At 41.6% G+C, this 17,912-nt stretch overlaps 1 protein-coding gene across 1 annotated transcript in view; it reads right to left on the bottom strand.

Moving 5' to 3' along the window:
• Window positions 1-12,765: 12,765 nt before the first annotated feature.
• LOC126474605 (LIM domain only protein 3-like) overlaps window positions 12,766-17,912 on the bottom strand; it is a 1,048,859-nt gene continuing 1,043,712 nt past the window's right edge. Inside the window, exons 6-7 of the mRNA XM_050102081.1 lie at window positions 12,872-13,010; window positions 12,766-12,786 (exon numbers count right to left, since the gene is read on the bottom strand). Of these exons, the coding sequence (XP_049958038.1) occupies window positions 12,766-12,786; window positions 12,872-13,010 (160 nt within the window). The remainder of the gene's footprint in view (window positions 12,787-12,871; window positions 13,011-17,912) is intronic.

Genomic DNA, 17,912 nt, shown 5'->3' with positions numbered 1-17,912 from the left:
AAACTGTCTCCGACTTTGTTGTATCTGGTTATCAATGATGTGTGGTGGTGAGTCATTATGCTAAATGATGTTGCCATCATTCCGCCCTTGCCGGTGCTAAACTGAGGGTACGAACGAGTTAGGCTTATTAATGGTTAAGATTTCTACAGGCGGTTCTTTCACGACGACCATTCACTGCCTTTGTTCCTTAAGTCTTTAAAGATGCAGCGCTTCTCACCGGATGACTGAATTCTGTGTTGATTTATTCAAAGAAGGTTAATGGTAGTTGTATAGCAAGTTACCTGCCGGTTATCAGTTTAATTACGTTATACATTTTGTGCCGTGAATGATTGTGTCCTTTGGGGTATTCAGTACTCATGTTTTCTAAAGGCAAGAGGTCGCCGATAGCAAAATTAACTGTTCAACATTTCAATAGTTGTACTCTTATAATTAAAGTTCTCATTCAAGACAAAGGCAAAGCGCCGGCCATTAGTAAATGTAACTGTGCCGTAACTTTCACCGTGCACTAAAGGACTACGTTAACTATAGTTGTTGGATAAAAGACAAGGTTGTGGGAGCAATATGGCTGTGTGTTCCAGCCTCGTGCCTTTGAAGAGTATTTTCAGCCTTGAAACTGATTGATGTTTGTCAGTTTTAGAATGTGCATCTCTGTCGTCAACATCTCCGGTGCTCATACTGAACAAACTGTTCAGATCTGCAACACGACACTATGCCACTTCAGCGCACATTTTTATCATTACCGCATCGTTGTTGGTGTACTTTTCTCCTCTGCTATTGTGCGAAGTGAACGGGACAATGGTCGCCTTGCTAACAGTTCGTGGTACTTCTGATGTTGTCGCAATGTCCGAGGTCGAACGACCGATGTGTCAGTTCTCTCGGGCATTAGGTGTGTGTGTCGCTGATACCCTGCGTGGCATTAAGTACTGCCATTCTGAATCCACAGATTCCTTATATCACACAGCCGTCGTGGGATGTCGACCATTGCGAGCATCAGTAACGCCGACCGATAAGATGCAGGCCATTATTCTGTCGCTGCTGAAATTTGACATGTGCTGGTAGAGGTTTCCCCATATTATCGGAACATAACTCGATCTTCTCAAAAAAATGCAACAACATTAAAACGCGATCTGTGAATAAGAAACGCGCTTCTCTTGTGTAAAAATGTATGGGGTGTCGCTCCTTCCTACACTGAAGAGCCAAAGAAACTTATACACCTACCTAATATCGTGTAGGGCCCCCGCGAGCAAGCAGAAGCGCCGCAACACGAGGTGGCATGCACTCGACTAATGTCTGAAGTAGTTCTGGAGGGAACCGGCACTGAATGTTTGCAGCGATATGCATAAAATCGTAAGAGAACGACGGTGTGGAGGTCTCTTCTGAACAGCACGTTGCAAGGCATCCCAAATACGGTCAATACTGTTCATGTCTGGGAGTTTGGCGGGCAGCGGAAGCGTTTAAACTCAGAAGAGTGTTCCTGGAGCCACTCTGCAGAGCTTCTGGACATATGGGGTGTCGCATTGTCCTGCTGGAATTACCTAAGTCCGTCGGCATGCACAATGGGCATGAATGAATGCAAGTGATCAGACAGGATGTCTGAAATACGTACGTGTCACCTGCCAGAGTAGTATACAGACGTATCAGGGGTTACATATCACTTCAACTGCGCACGCCCCACGCCATTACAGAGCCTCCATCAGCTTGAACAATCCCCTGATAACACGCAGGGTCCATGTATTCATGAGGTTGTCTCCATGTGTATCCGCTCTATACAATTTGAGACGAGACTCGTTACATCAGGCAATATGTTTCCAGTCATCAACAGTCCAATGTCGATGTTGAAGGACACAGGCGAGGCGTAAAGCTTTGTGTCGTGCAGTCAGCAAGGGTACAGGAGAGTGCCTTAGGCTCCCAAGGCTCATATTGATGATGTTTCGTTGAATGGTTCGCACTCTGACACTTGCTGATGGTCCAACATTGAAATCTGCAGCATTTTGCGGAAGGGTCGCACTTCTGTCACGTTGAACAATTCTCTTTGGTCGTCGTTGGTCCCGTTCTTGCAGAATATTTTCTCCGCCCCAGCGATGTCAGAGATTTTATGTTTTACCGAATTCTGATATTCACGGTACGCTCGTGAAATGGTCGCACGGGAAAATCCCCACTTCATCGCTACCTCCGAGATGTTGTGTGCCATCACTCGTGCGCTATAACATCACGTTCAAACAAGGTTAAATCCTGATAACTTGCTGCTGTAGCAACAGTAACCGATCTAATAACTGCACCAGACACTTGTTGTCTTATATAGGCGTGGTCGACCGCAGCGTCGTACTCTGCCTGTTAACATATCTCTGTATTTGAATATGCATGCCTATACCAGTTTCTTTGGAGGTTCAGTGTATTTTGTATGGCTGCTCTGAAGTGCTAATCTATAGAATGTCAAACAATATGTAGTGCATTTCATGCCATTTTGACGTTTTTTTTCATGCTGTCTTAATGGGGTTGCAGTTCTAATGAACAGTGGCGTGTATTGTGTCCTCGACTTAATGAGCGCGGCGAAGGTGGTATCGAGCGCCGGCCAGCCCTCTAGCATGCTGTCCCAGTGGCGGAGCGTGGCGTGAGCGATGCTTGTCGCCGTCCGACCTCTGCTCGCAGCAAGAATTATTTTCGTGGTCCGCTGCGACTAAGGGCGCCGATAGCGCGGACCGAGGCGCTCGGACGGAAAGCCGCGTCACGCCAGCCGCGACCGCCCAAATCCTGATCCTGATCCTTTCCTTTCAAGGGCGCAGGACTGGCCCGGGATCCCAAGTCCCACAGCGAGAATATATTCTGGTGGACTGAACAGTCTAAGCTACACTGCCGTGACTGTTGAAGGCAACTGGAAAACGGGACCCAACTTACCACGGAATCAGCGACGTGCAAAAGGCAATTCCGTAGCAAGAAGCGTATGTTTAAATCCAGACCGATGAAAAGATTCAAATCAACATGAATATAGTTGACCTTTGAGAACTGAATCGAACCATGATTCCTAGCTTTGCTATCCATATCGACACCTTGCAAAATGATGACTTATTATTAATTTTCGTGGTACATCTTCCAGTTGCGTCGAAATTGTCAGCCAACTCTTCACAGCACATCCTCGACAAATTTTTTCAAATGTTCAATTGTGTGTGAATCTTATGGGACTTAACTGCTAAGGTCATCAGTCCCTAAGCTTACACACTACTTAACTTAAATTATCCTAAGGCCAAACACATACACCCATGCCCGAGGGATGACTCGAACCTCCACCAGGACCAGCTGCACAGTCCGTGACTGCAGCGCCACAGACCGCTCGGCTAATCCCGCGCGGCGACAAATTTTTTCCCACATGTACAATTCTTTCACATGCACTAAAATACTTTTTTCTCCTCTGATTTTTCGATTACCACGTTAAATTTTCGTACATATCTTGCGAGATCAAGAATGATTTCGTTGTTCTCTTATTAGTTTTGGGACACTATGTGATCAAAAGTATGCGCCACCACCAACAACATACGTTTTTCATATTAGGTGCTTTGTGCTGCCACCTACTGCCAGGCACTCTATATCGGCGACCTCAGTCGTCATTAGACATCGTGAGAGAGCAGAATGGCGCGCTCCGTGGAACTCACGGACTTCGAACGTGGTCAGATGATTTGGTGTCGATTGTGTCATACGTGTGTACGCGAGATTTACACAATCCGAAACATCCATAGGTCCACTGTTTCCTATGTGGTAGTGTAGTGGAAACGTGAATGGACACGTAAAGCACAAAAGCGTACAGGCCGACCTCGTCTGTTGACTGACAAGATCGCCGACAGTTGAAGAGAGCCGTAATGCGTAATAGGCATACATCTATCCAGACCATCACACAGGAATTCCAAACTGCGTCAGGATCCGCTGCAAGTACTATGACAGTTGGACGGGAGGTGAGAAAACTTGTATTTAATGGACGAGCGGCTGGTCATAAGCCACTCATCATGCCGGTAAATGCCAAGTGACGCCTCGCTTGGTGTAAGAAGTGTAAACATTGTACGATTGAACAGTGGAAATACGTTTTGTGGCGTGAGGAATCACGGTACACAATGTGTGGGTATGGTGAAAGCCCGGCGAACGTCATCTGCCAGCGTGTGTAGTGCCAACAGTAAAATTCGGAGGCGGTGGTGTTACGGTGTGGTCGTGTTTTTCATGGAGGGGCCTTGCACACCTTGTTGTTTTACGGGCACTACTACAGCACAGGCCTACACTGATGTTTTAAGCACCTTCTTGCTTCCCACTGTTGAAGAGCAATTCGGGGATGGCGATTGCATCTTTCAGTACGATCGAGCACCTGTTCATAATGCACGGCTTGTGGCGGAGTGGTTACAAGACAATAACATCCCTGTAATGGACTGACCATCATAGAGTCCTGACCTGAATGCTACAGAACACCTTTGGGATGTTTCGGAACGCCGACTTCGTGCCAGGCCTCAGCGACCGATATCGATACCTCTCCTCAGAGCAGCACTCCGTGAAGAATGGGCTGCCGTTCCCCAAAAAACCTTCCAGCACCTGATTGAGCGTATGCCTGCGAGAGTGGAAGCTGTCATCAAGGCTAAGGGTGGGTCAACACCATACTGAATTCCAGCATTACCGATGGAGGGCGTCACGAACTTGTAAGTCATTTTCAGCCAGGTGTCCGAATACTTTTGATGCCATAGTGTATTTCTGTATTTCTTGGTTTACCTGACCTTTTAATTTTAAATATCGTCTTGTAACGTCAGATTCAGATCCGCCGTATACTACAGAACGAATAAATGTAGAAACTTCTTTACTCCATTCGCCTCGTTTTGTATTAATTTGCGGTGATCGGACGTGTGTAAGGGATGGTCAACAGAGAGAACGTGCTCCGTTACTGAATGAATCTGACTGTGCTAACTTATATGAAAACTTGTCTTATTACGAACACTAAAGTTCCCAAATCTTAAGCGATAAATATACTGCTTTGAACGGATAACAGTATGGATAATTTTAATTTCTTTTTTTGACTTTTCTCACGTAACACTCTTTGCAACAATGTTAAGACCCAACCATGCTCATATTAACAGTCAAATTTATTACACTTTCATGCTGAAATTTCTAGTGTTGCTTTTCCGAATTAACCTTTCACGGTAGCATTTTTTCACCATTAAAATAATAATACGTTTCACCCAAATATTATCCTATCAATTGACGTGATACTTCTAAACCCGTAATTCATTCCTTTAGCAAACTGTTCAAATAATTTAGAAGCGACGCAACTACTCGCGGCCATTCCGCACGAAACACGAACAACGACTCTCCTCGCGTGCTGGCGCGTGACTGGTAGTGCTTGGGCATTGTTGAACGTAAAACAGCAAGGCAATGACCCTGCTCGACAAAAACCGTGTCGCTTCTAAACTTTCAGAGTACACGCGGGCGGCACAATTTTCTGTACTACTGTCGATAGTAGCACCTTATACACACGTAAATACTTGATGTCAGTATTCTGATGAAAATTTTCTGCAACTGCGTCAGAATGTTCTGATGTATCGGTTGTTTGGGTCCTACTGTGCTATTTAATTTCACAGGTACCAGTATTCTTTCCCTTTTCCCCCAAATGTGTTTAACAAGTTCGTTCGTTTCTTTCGATTACTCTTAACCGTTTTCGTATTTAAATTGGTTATATCTTACCACCATTCTATGCTAAGGAAGTTGCATTCCATATTTCTTTGGCTTCAGAATTATCTAGTGAAATGACTGCCCTAATTAGACTGAATTTAAGGATAAACTGTAAATCGTCTGTGTTATCTGCCAGCTTCAGAACTCATATCTGGCTCATATGTTAATGGGATCTTCTGCTGTGTCGAACTCCAAGTTCGTTTGATTGATTGTTTATCCGAAGTAACAAAGCTTCTCTCGTGTTCTCACTGAGTAAAATTAGTCTATCAACAAAAACAAAACAAAGATAATGGAATGTAGTCTTATTAAACGAGGTGATGCTAAGGGAATTGGAGTAGGAGCGAGACACTTAAAGTATTAGATGGGTTTTGTTATTTGGGCAGCAAAATAACTGATGACGGCCGAAGTAAAGAGGATGTAAAAAGTAGACTGGAAATGGCAAGATAACCATTTCTGAAGAAGAGACGTTCGTTAACATCAAATATAGATTTAAGTGATAGGAAGTCTTTTCTGAAAGTATTTGTATGGAGTGTAGCCTTGTATGGAGTGTGGCCATGTATGGAAGTGAAACATGGACGATAAATACGTAGTTTAGACAAGAACAGAATAGAAGCTTTTCAAATGTGATGCTACAGAAGAATGCTGAAGATTAGATGGGTAGATCATGTAACTAATGTGGAGGTACTGAATAGAATTGGGGAGAAGAGGAATTTGTGGCACTACTTGACTAGAAGAAAGGATCGGTTGGTAGGACACGTTCTGAGCCATCAAGGGATCACTAATTTAGTATTGGAGGGCAGCGTGGAGGGTCAAAATCGTAGAGAGACCAAGAGATGAGTATAGAAAGCAGATTGGAACAAAACAAGAACAACATCTTTTTCCTAAGTCTTACAGCCACAACTCCACGACAGAGTATGAGGCTCGCTTCAGTTATCTTGCGTTCTATCAGCAACGCTCATTTCTGAAGGCTATCACTCTTTCGTACTTATGACAACAAAAAAAAATGGTTCAATTGGCTCTGAGCACTATGGGACCTAACATCTAAGGTCATCAGTCCCCTAGACTTAGAACTAGTTAAACCTAACTAACCTAAGGACATCACACACATCCATGCCCGAGGCAGGATTCGAACCTGCGACCGCAGCGGTCGCGCAGTTCCAGACTGAAGCGCCTAGAACCGCTCGGCCACATCGGCCGGCTATGACAAAAGATTTAGTCATGATGTTAGGAAGAACTCAGGTAATAGCTGGTAAAATTGTTGTTTATTGAAACAAAACCGGTTTCGGGGCATAAAGCCGCATCAGCAGTTGCAAAAACGTTAAAAGATCATAGCCATACCCACAGCTCCTAGTCAAAATTTACTGTTCACTGAACATCGTCGTTTCTCCTGATCGGTTGTGTTTTAATAAACAACAATTTTACCAGAGTTATTCCTAACATCAAGCCTTTCAACAGCTGCGATTGCGAGAATATAAAATAGTTCGGAATAGGTTTAGGTTTGGGGTCAGTAGTATAATCAATTGTGGAAGAAATTTCTAAAGATGCACATATTGATTGGATGGTTTTTCAGCTATTGCGTTTTAGTACCGGTCTGGCATTAGCCCACAGACAATGAAGTACTGAAGATTCAGAAGCCTCGTTAACATTTAGAACAAATGAAGAGGAGCCAGTGGCATGTTGAAAATCTTCAGCCAGCCTATGAGGTGTTTAGGTCCATTCGAATAGCATTTCCCAGGTATGGCAAATATCTTAGTACCAGTCCCGCTCGGGTACACAGTTGTACATTTCACAAATGGTCAACGCAGCATTTGATCCCTTCAAGCCCTTTTTTATAATAAGTCGTTTATTCACCTGTCAGAGTTACACCTTGATTATTTCCCTCCAGTTGAGAGAAAATCGTGCCATGTGAAACGTTGGCTATGTTTTCCCGAATTGCGACTTGCAACTGTGTTTGTCGCACTGGAGACCTTGAAGTGTCGCAGCTGACGATCTTTCCACTCGGTACGTCGGTCTCCGTAAAGCCTTCCGACACGCAAGGTCCCCAGCTGCAGGAAAAACAACAGGTGAACCTCAACCATCGAGATACTGCTGGCCGCTAGACGCTCACACGAACAGAAATATTACAATGTCGACTCTTTTTTTTTTGTTTACTGGGAAAAGCTTGTTTTTTTCTTCCCGTTTGACCGTGCTAGCAGCTCCCTTTGCAGCATGAAATTAGCGCTGAGCATACTAGTATGCCAGCACCTATCCAAAACGTTATACCAATGCAACAGTAACCCTTCTAAAAGAACAAGGGAAGATTAGGGTTTAACGTCACGTCGACGATAGGATACTTAAGACGCAACACAAGCGTAGCTTGGGGAACGAGGTGGATGGAAATCGGTCGTGCTCTTTCAATGAATTATCACGGCTTTCAATTTTGGGAAATCACAGAAAACATAAACGTGCATGGTCGGTCGGGGATTTCAATCGTCGTCCTCTCGAATGCGACTCCAGTGCTCTAACCACAGATCCACTTCGCTCGCTCTAAGTGAACTGGTCCGACTCGTCACGAATTCCTCTCTTTATCTCATTCAAAGCAGAATTTGTGCACTACATATCAACTGTTTTTTGATGTATGCTATCTATGTCTTCCCCTACAGTTTTTACCCTCTACATCTCTCTCTAATATCAATGACGTTATCCTCTGATATTTTAACACGTCATATAGCCTATCCTTTCTTCTTGTCACTGTTCTCCATATTTTCCTTTTTTCGCCGATTCTCCGAGGAGCCTCCTCATTTCTTATCAGTCCACCTAATTTTCAATTTTTTCTACAGTACATCTTAAACGCTTCAGTGCTGTTCTCCTTCGGCTGCCCTACAGTCCAATGTTTTACTGCCGTACAGTGCTGTGATGAACTACATTCTCAGACATTTCTTCACCAAATTAAGGCCTATCGTTTTACACTAGCAGACTTCTCTTGGTCAGGGATGCCCCAATGTTTGTAGTAATATGCTTTTTATATCTTCTTTCTTTGTTCGTCTTGTGCAGTTTTAATTACAAGGTAGCAGAATTTTTTAAATTTACTCTCAGTCCATATGCTGTACTCACTAGAGTGTTCATTCCATTCAACACGTCCTGTAAATCTGCTTCACTTTAAATGAGGATAGCAGTGTTATCAGCGAATCTTATCATCGATATCCTTTCACTATGAACTTTAATCCCGCTCTTGAACCTTTCTGTTTTATGTCATTGGTTCTTCGATGTATGGATTCAGCATCAGAGGCAAAAAACTGCATCTTTGCCTTACGTTCTTTTTAATCAGAGCACTTCTTTCTTGGTCTTTCATTCTTATTACGCCTTCTTAGTTCTTCTACATATTGTATATTACCCGGACTTCCATATAGCTTATCCCTAAATCTTCCAGGTCGACAGCACTTAGGAATATGTCTCAATTTTTCTTAAATCTTCCTTCCATTACCAACCGCAACGTCAGTACAGATTCTCTGGTACTTTTACATTTCCTAAAGCCAAACTGATATTTATCTAACAGATCCTCAGTTTTCTTTCCCATTCTTCTGTGTATTATTCTTGCTGTTAAGTGGATTGTACCATAGTTCTCACACTTATCTACCCTTGCTGTCATCGCATTTTTACGAAATACGTTTTTCCAAATGTCCGACGGTGTGCATCCAATATGATTTCGCCAACGATTTCAGAAATTCCGAAGGAATTTTATCGGCCCTTTCTGCCTTATCTGAGCCCAAGTCTCTCAAACTCGGTTTAACTACAATCCTGGATTTCTTATGTCCTACATATCGACTTCGGTTTCTTTTTCTATGATCAGGTAAGTGTTCCCGCTCGCAATTAAATCTACTCTTCCCGCCTATTTGCTCCCTCCTCTGGGTAGAACACTGGTATTCTCATTGCACTCTTAATGTCGTCGCCTTTATTTTTCATTTCACTGAAGGTTGTTGTAACTTTCCAATATGCTGAATCATTCCTTCCATCGACAACTTCTATTTCGATTTGTTCAAGTTTTTCGGCTGCCTTTTCGCCTTGGCTTCACTGCATTCATATTTATTTATTTCTTCGGTGACTTATAGTGTTGTATTTTCGTCTTTTTCTGAACATTTCTATATTTCCTTCTTTATTTGGCCAGTTGTAGTTTTTCTTCTGTTGATCAAAACTGCTTCGCAGCTACCTTCATTGTATCTGTGTTTATCTGTTCAACTTTTATGATTGTCCTATTTAGAGAACCCGATTTCCGTTCAAATAAACTTCCTACTGTGTTATTCATTATTCCAGTTAGTCTAACCTCAGAGAACTTAAAACCCATCTACTCATTTCTCAGTACTTCAGTATTCCACTTCTTTCCACACTGATTCTTCCCAAAGTTTCTTTTAAAATTCAGTCTAGTATTTATCTTTACTAAATTGTGATCTCAGTGCCTATCTGCTTTCTCATTTCTGCTACCAAGCCCATATTTTTCCGTAACTCTTTCTTCTATTCCTTTCCTTACCACGCGTTCCAATCCCACATGGTTATTAGATTATAAGCTCTTTTTAAATATTGCATTACCAATTCTATACCCTAATACAATACCTTTAAATGCTAGTTGTTGCCGTTAAGACTGAACTTCCCTTCTACATCGAGGTCCTTGAGAATGGGGCAGTAATCTTTTTGCCAGGATTGTAGGAAAGAGGTACATGAGGTATTAATAATAGGGAATTAGGGAAAACACAGAAGAACTAAAGCAGGATTGCCAGACGGATATTTGAGCATGTCTGAGCTTCTATCACTAAGTCATTATGTGAAACAGACACATTTGGTCGTTGATGACCTGTGAGAGCATTGTACCATTTAAGGAAATGAAAGCATTGAAGCATGAAAGCATTAAAGACATGAACTTAAATATCAAATATAGACTGCAAAACAGGACCAGTAATAATAGTGGCAATACGATCGTCAGAACGACACAATGGTTAGTGTAGCAGTCAATTGTAGATAGTTAAATGGGAGGGACACAAGGAGTGGTAGCAGTTGTTAATCTTTACGCGAGGCGAGAGAAGAAAATGATCATGAAAAATTTATAGACTTCACACGTAGAGTGAAAAAACTGTGACTTCTTAAAGACTATATAAATGCCACGTACGGTATGGTTCTAGACAGTATAGAAATTTTCAATATTGATGACTGTTACCCTATAGGTAACATGAGAATGAAAGAACTCTGAGATATGTGCAATTATTTACAGACAATTGTCATCGACTCTTTGTTAGCCGGTGGTCTTACAGAACAACGATCCTCAAACATAAAGCTGTCAACTTCGTATTTGGGTATCTCGTGCAAGTAGAGACGTCGTAAATTTCATCCATGGTATCAACGAAAGACACTTAAAAACTTTTATATGAAAGAGATATTTAAGCCAAGGGATAACTTTTACACGTGAGCAAGTAAAAGGTGAAAAAGGGTCAAATTTAAGGAATGACACTATGCTGGATTCCGAAAAAGGGTCAAATTTTGGGAATGACTCTATGCTGGATTCCGACATTATAAAACACCTAAAGAGCCTACACAATCGTATCATCATAGAAAACAACTCAAAATTAGGGAATTTTAGAGTACAAAGCTTCTTCAGCATCCTGGTCATTAACGGCAGAATACAAGCTCAGTGAAAGGAGACGTGGGGAAAAGCCAGCTGTGGTTTCTACAAAACTCTGGATCTTAGATATCCTGTTAAAGGACGCTTTGAATGCTATGTGGAATATTTACCACTTTACGTCGTGACGCTAACCAAGTTAATTACATGTTCGATATATAATATCCAAGTTAAACATTATGGCGTGGAAAGTGTCACAGAACAAATATAGGGGCACACTCACACACACACACACACACACACACACACACACACACACACAAGATGAAAAAATATTGATATGGCTAAATGCTGACCATTTACAGTTTTTTCTCTGTAGATGTCAAATTATTTCTATTCAGGACTTTGTTATGGTACAGAAGAGTTCTTAAGAAGAAACGCCTTTAATCTGCATTTGAAAATACTTATGCTATGTGTCAGACATTTTGTTTCCATGAGTAGGTTGTCAAAGAATTTTACAGCTGCATATTTATCTTTTCTGTGCCAAAGTTAGTCATAACACATATCATTTTTCATTCTAGTGTTGTACTTGTGAATATCTCTGTCACTCTCAAATTCAGATGGATTATTTACAAATTTCATAAGTGAATAAATCTACTGTGAGGCTGTGATTAACATCTCAGCTTCTTAAAAAGGTGACTTCATGATGCATCTCCTTGAATCCTATGCATAAGTCTACTGATTTACTTTTGTGCAACGTATGCTTTTCGCTCAAGTGAGGAATTAACCCAGAATATTATCATATACGATATCAGCTAGAGAAAATACGCAAAATATGTTAACTTACTTACTTCTGTTTCCCCAAAGTTTGCAGTTTCTTTCATCATAAAATTAACCAAACCTAAACGTGTTAGCAGGTCTACTATGTGGCTTTTCCATTCTATTCATCAATACTGAAGCATAAAATCTTAGAAATTTTTGTCCTGTTTATTATTTCTTGTTGGTATACTAGGTTAACAGGAGGTGGGGCAACTGTGACAGCACAAAATTGGATGAGTTCTGTTTTTCCTTTTTTTGTCAAAGTTGAGAGCTAGCCCATTTATGCGAAACCAGTTGGTACCCTCGCAAAAATATTATTACAATTTTCTTGGTTGGTTCTACTTCGCTGAGCCTCACAACAATGCTTGTATCGCGTGCAAACTCGTCTAGTTTTTCCTCCTTATTCAAACTGAAAATTGACTCAGACTGTAAAGATCTGTGGACACACATAAGCCGTGCCACTCACATTACCCAGTATTGAATTCAGGAAAACTAAGGAATGCTCAAATCAGGATGGCCCGATGGAGATTTGAATTTCATTCCTTCCGAGCACCGAATCAGTGATCCGACTTACTCGGTTAAAAGAACAAGTGAAAAGGTCATTCAGAAGACTGTAGCATTCGCAAGCATACATATGCAAACACGTTGGGAAATGCCTTCATGGCAGTCTATGAAAGGAACTGCAGTGTCTGAACAGAAACAGAGAGGGTCTACTTGTTGTTCGGTAATAAGGACAAGTAATATATGGCCTCTGAGGTTGACGGCGGTACTGACCGGTGGAGGCAGGTGCCGCTTGATGTGCGCCAGGCTGGACGGGTTGTACGCCATGTTGGCGAAGACGAGCCGCTCCTCGTAGTCGTACTCGCACAGGATCTTGTTCTCGCACAGGTAGAAGCGGTCGCCCACGCAGAACCTGCAACCAGGCAATGACCAGAATATAGACGTGTAGACATGTATCAGCTTTACCCACTCATACATAGTGAAGAGTTCCTCAATGGAACATAGGGAACACAGTGATCAAGTTTCAACAAGTTTAATGACAATAAAATACGTCTGCTTCGATGGTAAGAACAAAAAGCCACTCACTTGGTATTAATATAGAGGCCTCAAAGAGCTGTTATCTAAAAGTCGACTGTTCCTAGTACGTAGTAACATCAGTAGCAGCTTCGTAGGAAAATACACTTGCATGGAAATAATCCAGGTTCCCAGAATGTTGTCCTGATTAGGACCACCAAAGGGACAGAAAATTCTATCCTTCATGCATTCTAAGTCCGAGTAGGAAACAACGATGAAAGCTGAGAGCAGTGGTGTTTCTCCCTACAATGGGCACCGAGAGCGTCCTGCGACGATGAGTTGAGCAGCACCCATCCGGAGACTTTTTTATTTTTTATTTCGTGAGCGTGTGGTAGTACTTAATTCTTACCGCTGCCAGCGGTCTCTGTCTGTAAGATAGGTGGTAGAAGAAAATGTGCTCCTTATTTGACACTTTCAGAGCGGGTGGGCATTCAAGTGGGTCGTTTCCACATCTGGAATCGTAAATGTAGAGGAGCTTAACATATAACTGTACTAAGGTTGAATGTAGCTGAATATCTCGGTGAACGTAGGGCAAGGCATAACTGTCTCGTGTAGTCCATGCAGCGACGTTTGTAGCTGCCAACAGCGGAATACTCGCGATACTATTTTCTTGTCACCTGTTGCATGGACGCGAATGGGTTCTTCGGAAGTGGCGGATTCTGCCAGCGCTGGTAACGACGCGTGGTGTCCGGTCATGTCTGCGACATGGGGAGCTCGCGGTACTGAAGCGTGCGGGGGCCAGGTAGACGGCACACATGCCCCAGGTGCTCCCTTTTTCGTCGATCTCCGATGTAGCAAATAGATACAAATTTGCACATACACTAGGCTTCCATATTTTTGATCTGCGACCTATAGTACCAGAATTAAATAAAAATGAAAAATAGTTCCCATGCCCCGGTTCAGATCAAGGATTTCGGGAGATTTCCCATGGCTGTAAGGCAAATTCCAGATTTTCTTCCCAAATATTCCTAGTTATACTCCTTCCGTACCATTACCATCTCACGGTGTTTGGCTGAAAAGTGCCTCAGCCTAAAACGGGTCATTACTCGAATAGCCCCCTTTACCTCGGGAATCAAAAGTGAAAAACAATCACATGGCAATCAGTTATCACATAGCAATGGCAGAGGAGCACTTAGTCGAGAGCTCGTGGATACATAACTACCTGACGAAGCTGGAAGCCGAATTTTACACTATTTTGTTGCTGTACATATTTTAACTTGGCAGGTCGCTGTGACGATTTTTATTAACTACTAGCGTCTGCTGCTTCGCTCGCGTAGTCTGCATGGTCTGCACAGACTTTTTTCTGTTTCTTGACTCAAATTTTTATGTTGTTCACATATTGCAACACCTTCTAAAATTTCACGCTAATAAAGAACATTAAAGCGTGGTCTTTACCGAATTTACTTCTGGCGAAAAACAGATTATAGTAGCTGGAGTCCAAAGCTTTTGGCAAACATGACTTTTGCGTTCTTGTGGTGATAGTTCCATAGAAACTTTCATCCCATAAGACATTTCTTTCTATCTAACCGAGAAGTGAAATACCAATTTTCATAGATCTAGCGTTAAAATTTGTTAATAAAACGAAATATCTTAAAAATTTTCGTCCACAAAGGGTGGAATTTCCAAAAACAGTGAAACGTGCAGTTTTTCAATTTCTAACAGAGAAGTCAAATAAAAATTTCCTCAGATTTAGTTTTGAAAATATTTTCAAAATGAAATAATCTCATAGAACTTTTCATCCTCTATTTCACTCCCTTAGGGGTCTGAATTCACAAAAATAATGAAACACGAATTTTTTATTTCTAACCGAGAAATCAAATACCAATGTCGTGGATGCAATTTAAAAATTTTTCAGTAGTTCTTTACTAATGATTTATTTTCAAAAAAACTTTCACCCACTATTTTACCCCCTTAATGGTTGAATTTCCAAAAATGTTGAAACACGTATTTTTTTAATTTCTGAACGAGAACCGAACACAAACTTTCGTTATTCTATCTTCAAAGTAGCCTTAATAGTGACATAATTTCGAAAAGCCTTTCATCCCCTATTTCACCGCCTTAGAAATGGAATTTTTGGTAAGCTCTTCTTAAATGATACCTAAAATATAAGATCCCCACCCTCTCCAAATTTCAAGTTTCTGTCCTTAGCGTTTTTATCTGGCCGTGAATCAGTCGGCCCTATTCCACCCCCTTAGGGGTTGAGTCTCGAATAACAGTGACATGCGTACAAAGAAGCCAAATACAAATTTTCATAAATTTAGCTTCATAAGTGCTTGCATAATGAAATATTTCCTCGAACACTTCCATCTCGTATTTCAATCCTCAATACAGTGACACACATTTTTTTTATTTCTAACCGAGAATCCAAATGCAATTTTCCATAGATTTAACTTGGAAAATGCGTTCATAATGAAACACATAATTAAAATATTTCATCTTCTATTTAACTCTTTTTTGTGGTTGAATTTCCAAAAACAAGGAAACACATTTTTATTATTTGTAACCCGAGAAGACAATATCGGTTTTCACAGATGTAGCTTTCAAACTACTTTAGTAGTTCTTTAACAATGATTTATTTTCAAAAGAACTTTCACCCACTATTTCACCCACATAGGGGTTAAATTTCCAAAAAACCTGAACATGTTTATTTCTTTCTGATCGAGAAATCAAATACCAATTTTCGTAGGTTTGGATTTAAAATTGCCTTTCGGGATGCCTTTCATCCCCTGCTTCACTCCCTTAGGAGTGAACTTCAAAATCCGTTCTTAAACGACGCCTACAGTATAAGCTCAACACTATCTCCAAATTTCAAGTTTCTGTCCTTAGCGGTTTGGGCAGGGGGACGCTGACTCAGTGAGTGAGTCAGTCAGCCAGTCGGAACGTGGCCTTTTATATAGGTTAATTTGTTTGAAATTTGTTTGCTATCTTATTGGTTCGGCATCAGGCTACTCGTGGATTGCATTTCGGGATAACTTGCTTCAGAGTATAATTTATCACTGCGATAACTTCCATAACCATGTGCCTATGTAGTACGTGTCTTCTGAATCAGCTACTACTACTCTTTAATATATGTAACTCAATAAATTTACCATTATGAAAAGGAATTTTGTAATTATGTGTTATTAACATTGGATTTATTACAGCTGGAGTTCATGTAAATGAATCCTACGCCTATCTAAAGCCAATTTCTCCTACATTAACACCCGCACTATTCACATTTTTTCTGGAGTTGGTACTCATTGTTCATTAAGATACGGTTCGGTCGCAATTGACGATAATGTACTGATTAATATTTCGCAGTATTAGTGTTAACATAAGGACGAGAGATACTCCAGAAGAAATGCATAGCATTTTTTCAAAAATTGAACTTTTGTTCCGCATCTCTACTATTCACAGAGGACATAGAAACATTCATCACGTTTGTATTCAAATTAAATTCAGACTGTGTCTGCAAGTCATGCGATCGTATCACTCTGACAGGATGGCTGCTGTACTTGATATTCATCTGAAGCAACGTGCCGTTACAAAGTACATGTGTTGTGAGAACGAGAAACTGAAGAACGTGTATGGGAATGGCACTATTGGCGCAGTACAGTTAGTTGTTGGGCAAGCAGATTATCTGGTGAAAGTGGACATGCCAGGGCTCGAGGCCTCCAGCGCAGCGGCAGACCGAGCACTGCACGGACGTCTCGCAACGTGCAGCGTATTTACAATCTGTTATTGCCCGACTAACGCTTAACAGTGAACGAGCTGTTAACCCGAATAGGAGATAGAAGAGGTGGGTGTTCGCGTTAATATTACTGAGATAGTTGAAGTTGAAAGTCGAGCAAACGTGCAGGGCATGATTTCTACCGTGGATGTACAAGTTTCACTGTGACGTAAGGTAGCTGAAAGGGACGGAGATTGTGTGAAAAAAACGGTCAAGTGAGAGTAGCACTCGCGCTCTGGGGGCTACAGGTAAAATTAATAATGTGTATAAATAATAACAACAATCTGACGTCACTCAATGGCCTGGTGCAAGGCTGTCCTTAGAAAGCCATTTGAGTTAGTTCCGTTTCTCTAACCTACCCTTGATAGCCAACCGGGGAGAGTGCACCTACAGTTTAATGCACAATCCGAACTACGTCTTATTTGCAGCGACCCTTAACATCATAAATAAACTGGAAGCAGTCTTGACCGCATAAATTTTTAATGTGGTGACCGGTTTCGATCTTATTACAAGATCATCTTCAGACCATAGATGTCTGCCGGAGGCGGTGGCGCATGGCAACTCTCTTGCTTATGGCTGATGCTGTACTGCAGACATCTATGCTTTGAAGGATGACCTTGTAATAAGATCGAAACCGGTCACCACATTAAAAATTTATGCGATCAACACTGCTTCCAGAGCGATGGACGCTTTCCCGGCACGCTCTTTACTGCCGGACTACAGGGTCACACATGCATATAGGCAGTCACGTATACGCTTTGATGCGTGAGTTTGCGATTATCAAAATATGTAAAATATATGGTCGTAGCTTTTTATTGTAATGACTTACAGCGCCATGGGGCCGTAGACCTTAGTACCCGACACAAATTTCAGCTTGATGTCACTACCCGTTTCTCAGAGAAAGGAATCTGAACATATGGGCAGACAGACACACAGGCTGACAGCAAATGGATTTTTTTTTGTGTGTTTGATGTAACTGCAAATTAAAAATTTTCGAATTTTCCCTTCACTTGTACCATGAAGTATCTTACT

This window comes from Schistocerca serialis, chromosome 4 (assembly GCF_023864345.2).
Source record: "Schistocerca serialis cubense isolate TAMUIC-IGC-003099 chromosome 4, iqSchSeri2.2, whole genome shotgun sequence".
NCBI classification, from domain to species: domain Eukaryota; kingdom Metazoa; phylum Arthropoda; class Insecta; order Orthoptera; family Acrididae; genus Schistocerca; species Schistocerca serialis.
The sequence above is the reverse complement of the archived record's forward strand: the minus strand, read 5'-3'. Positions and strand labels throughout refer to the sequence as shown.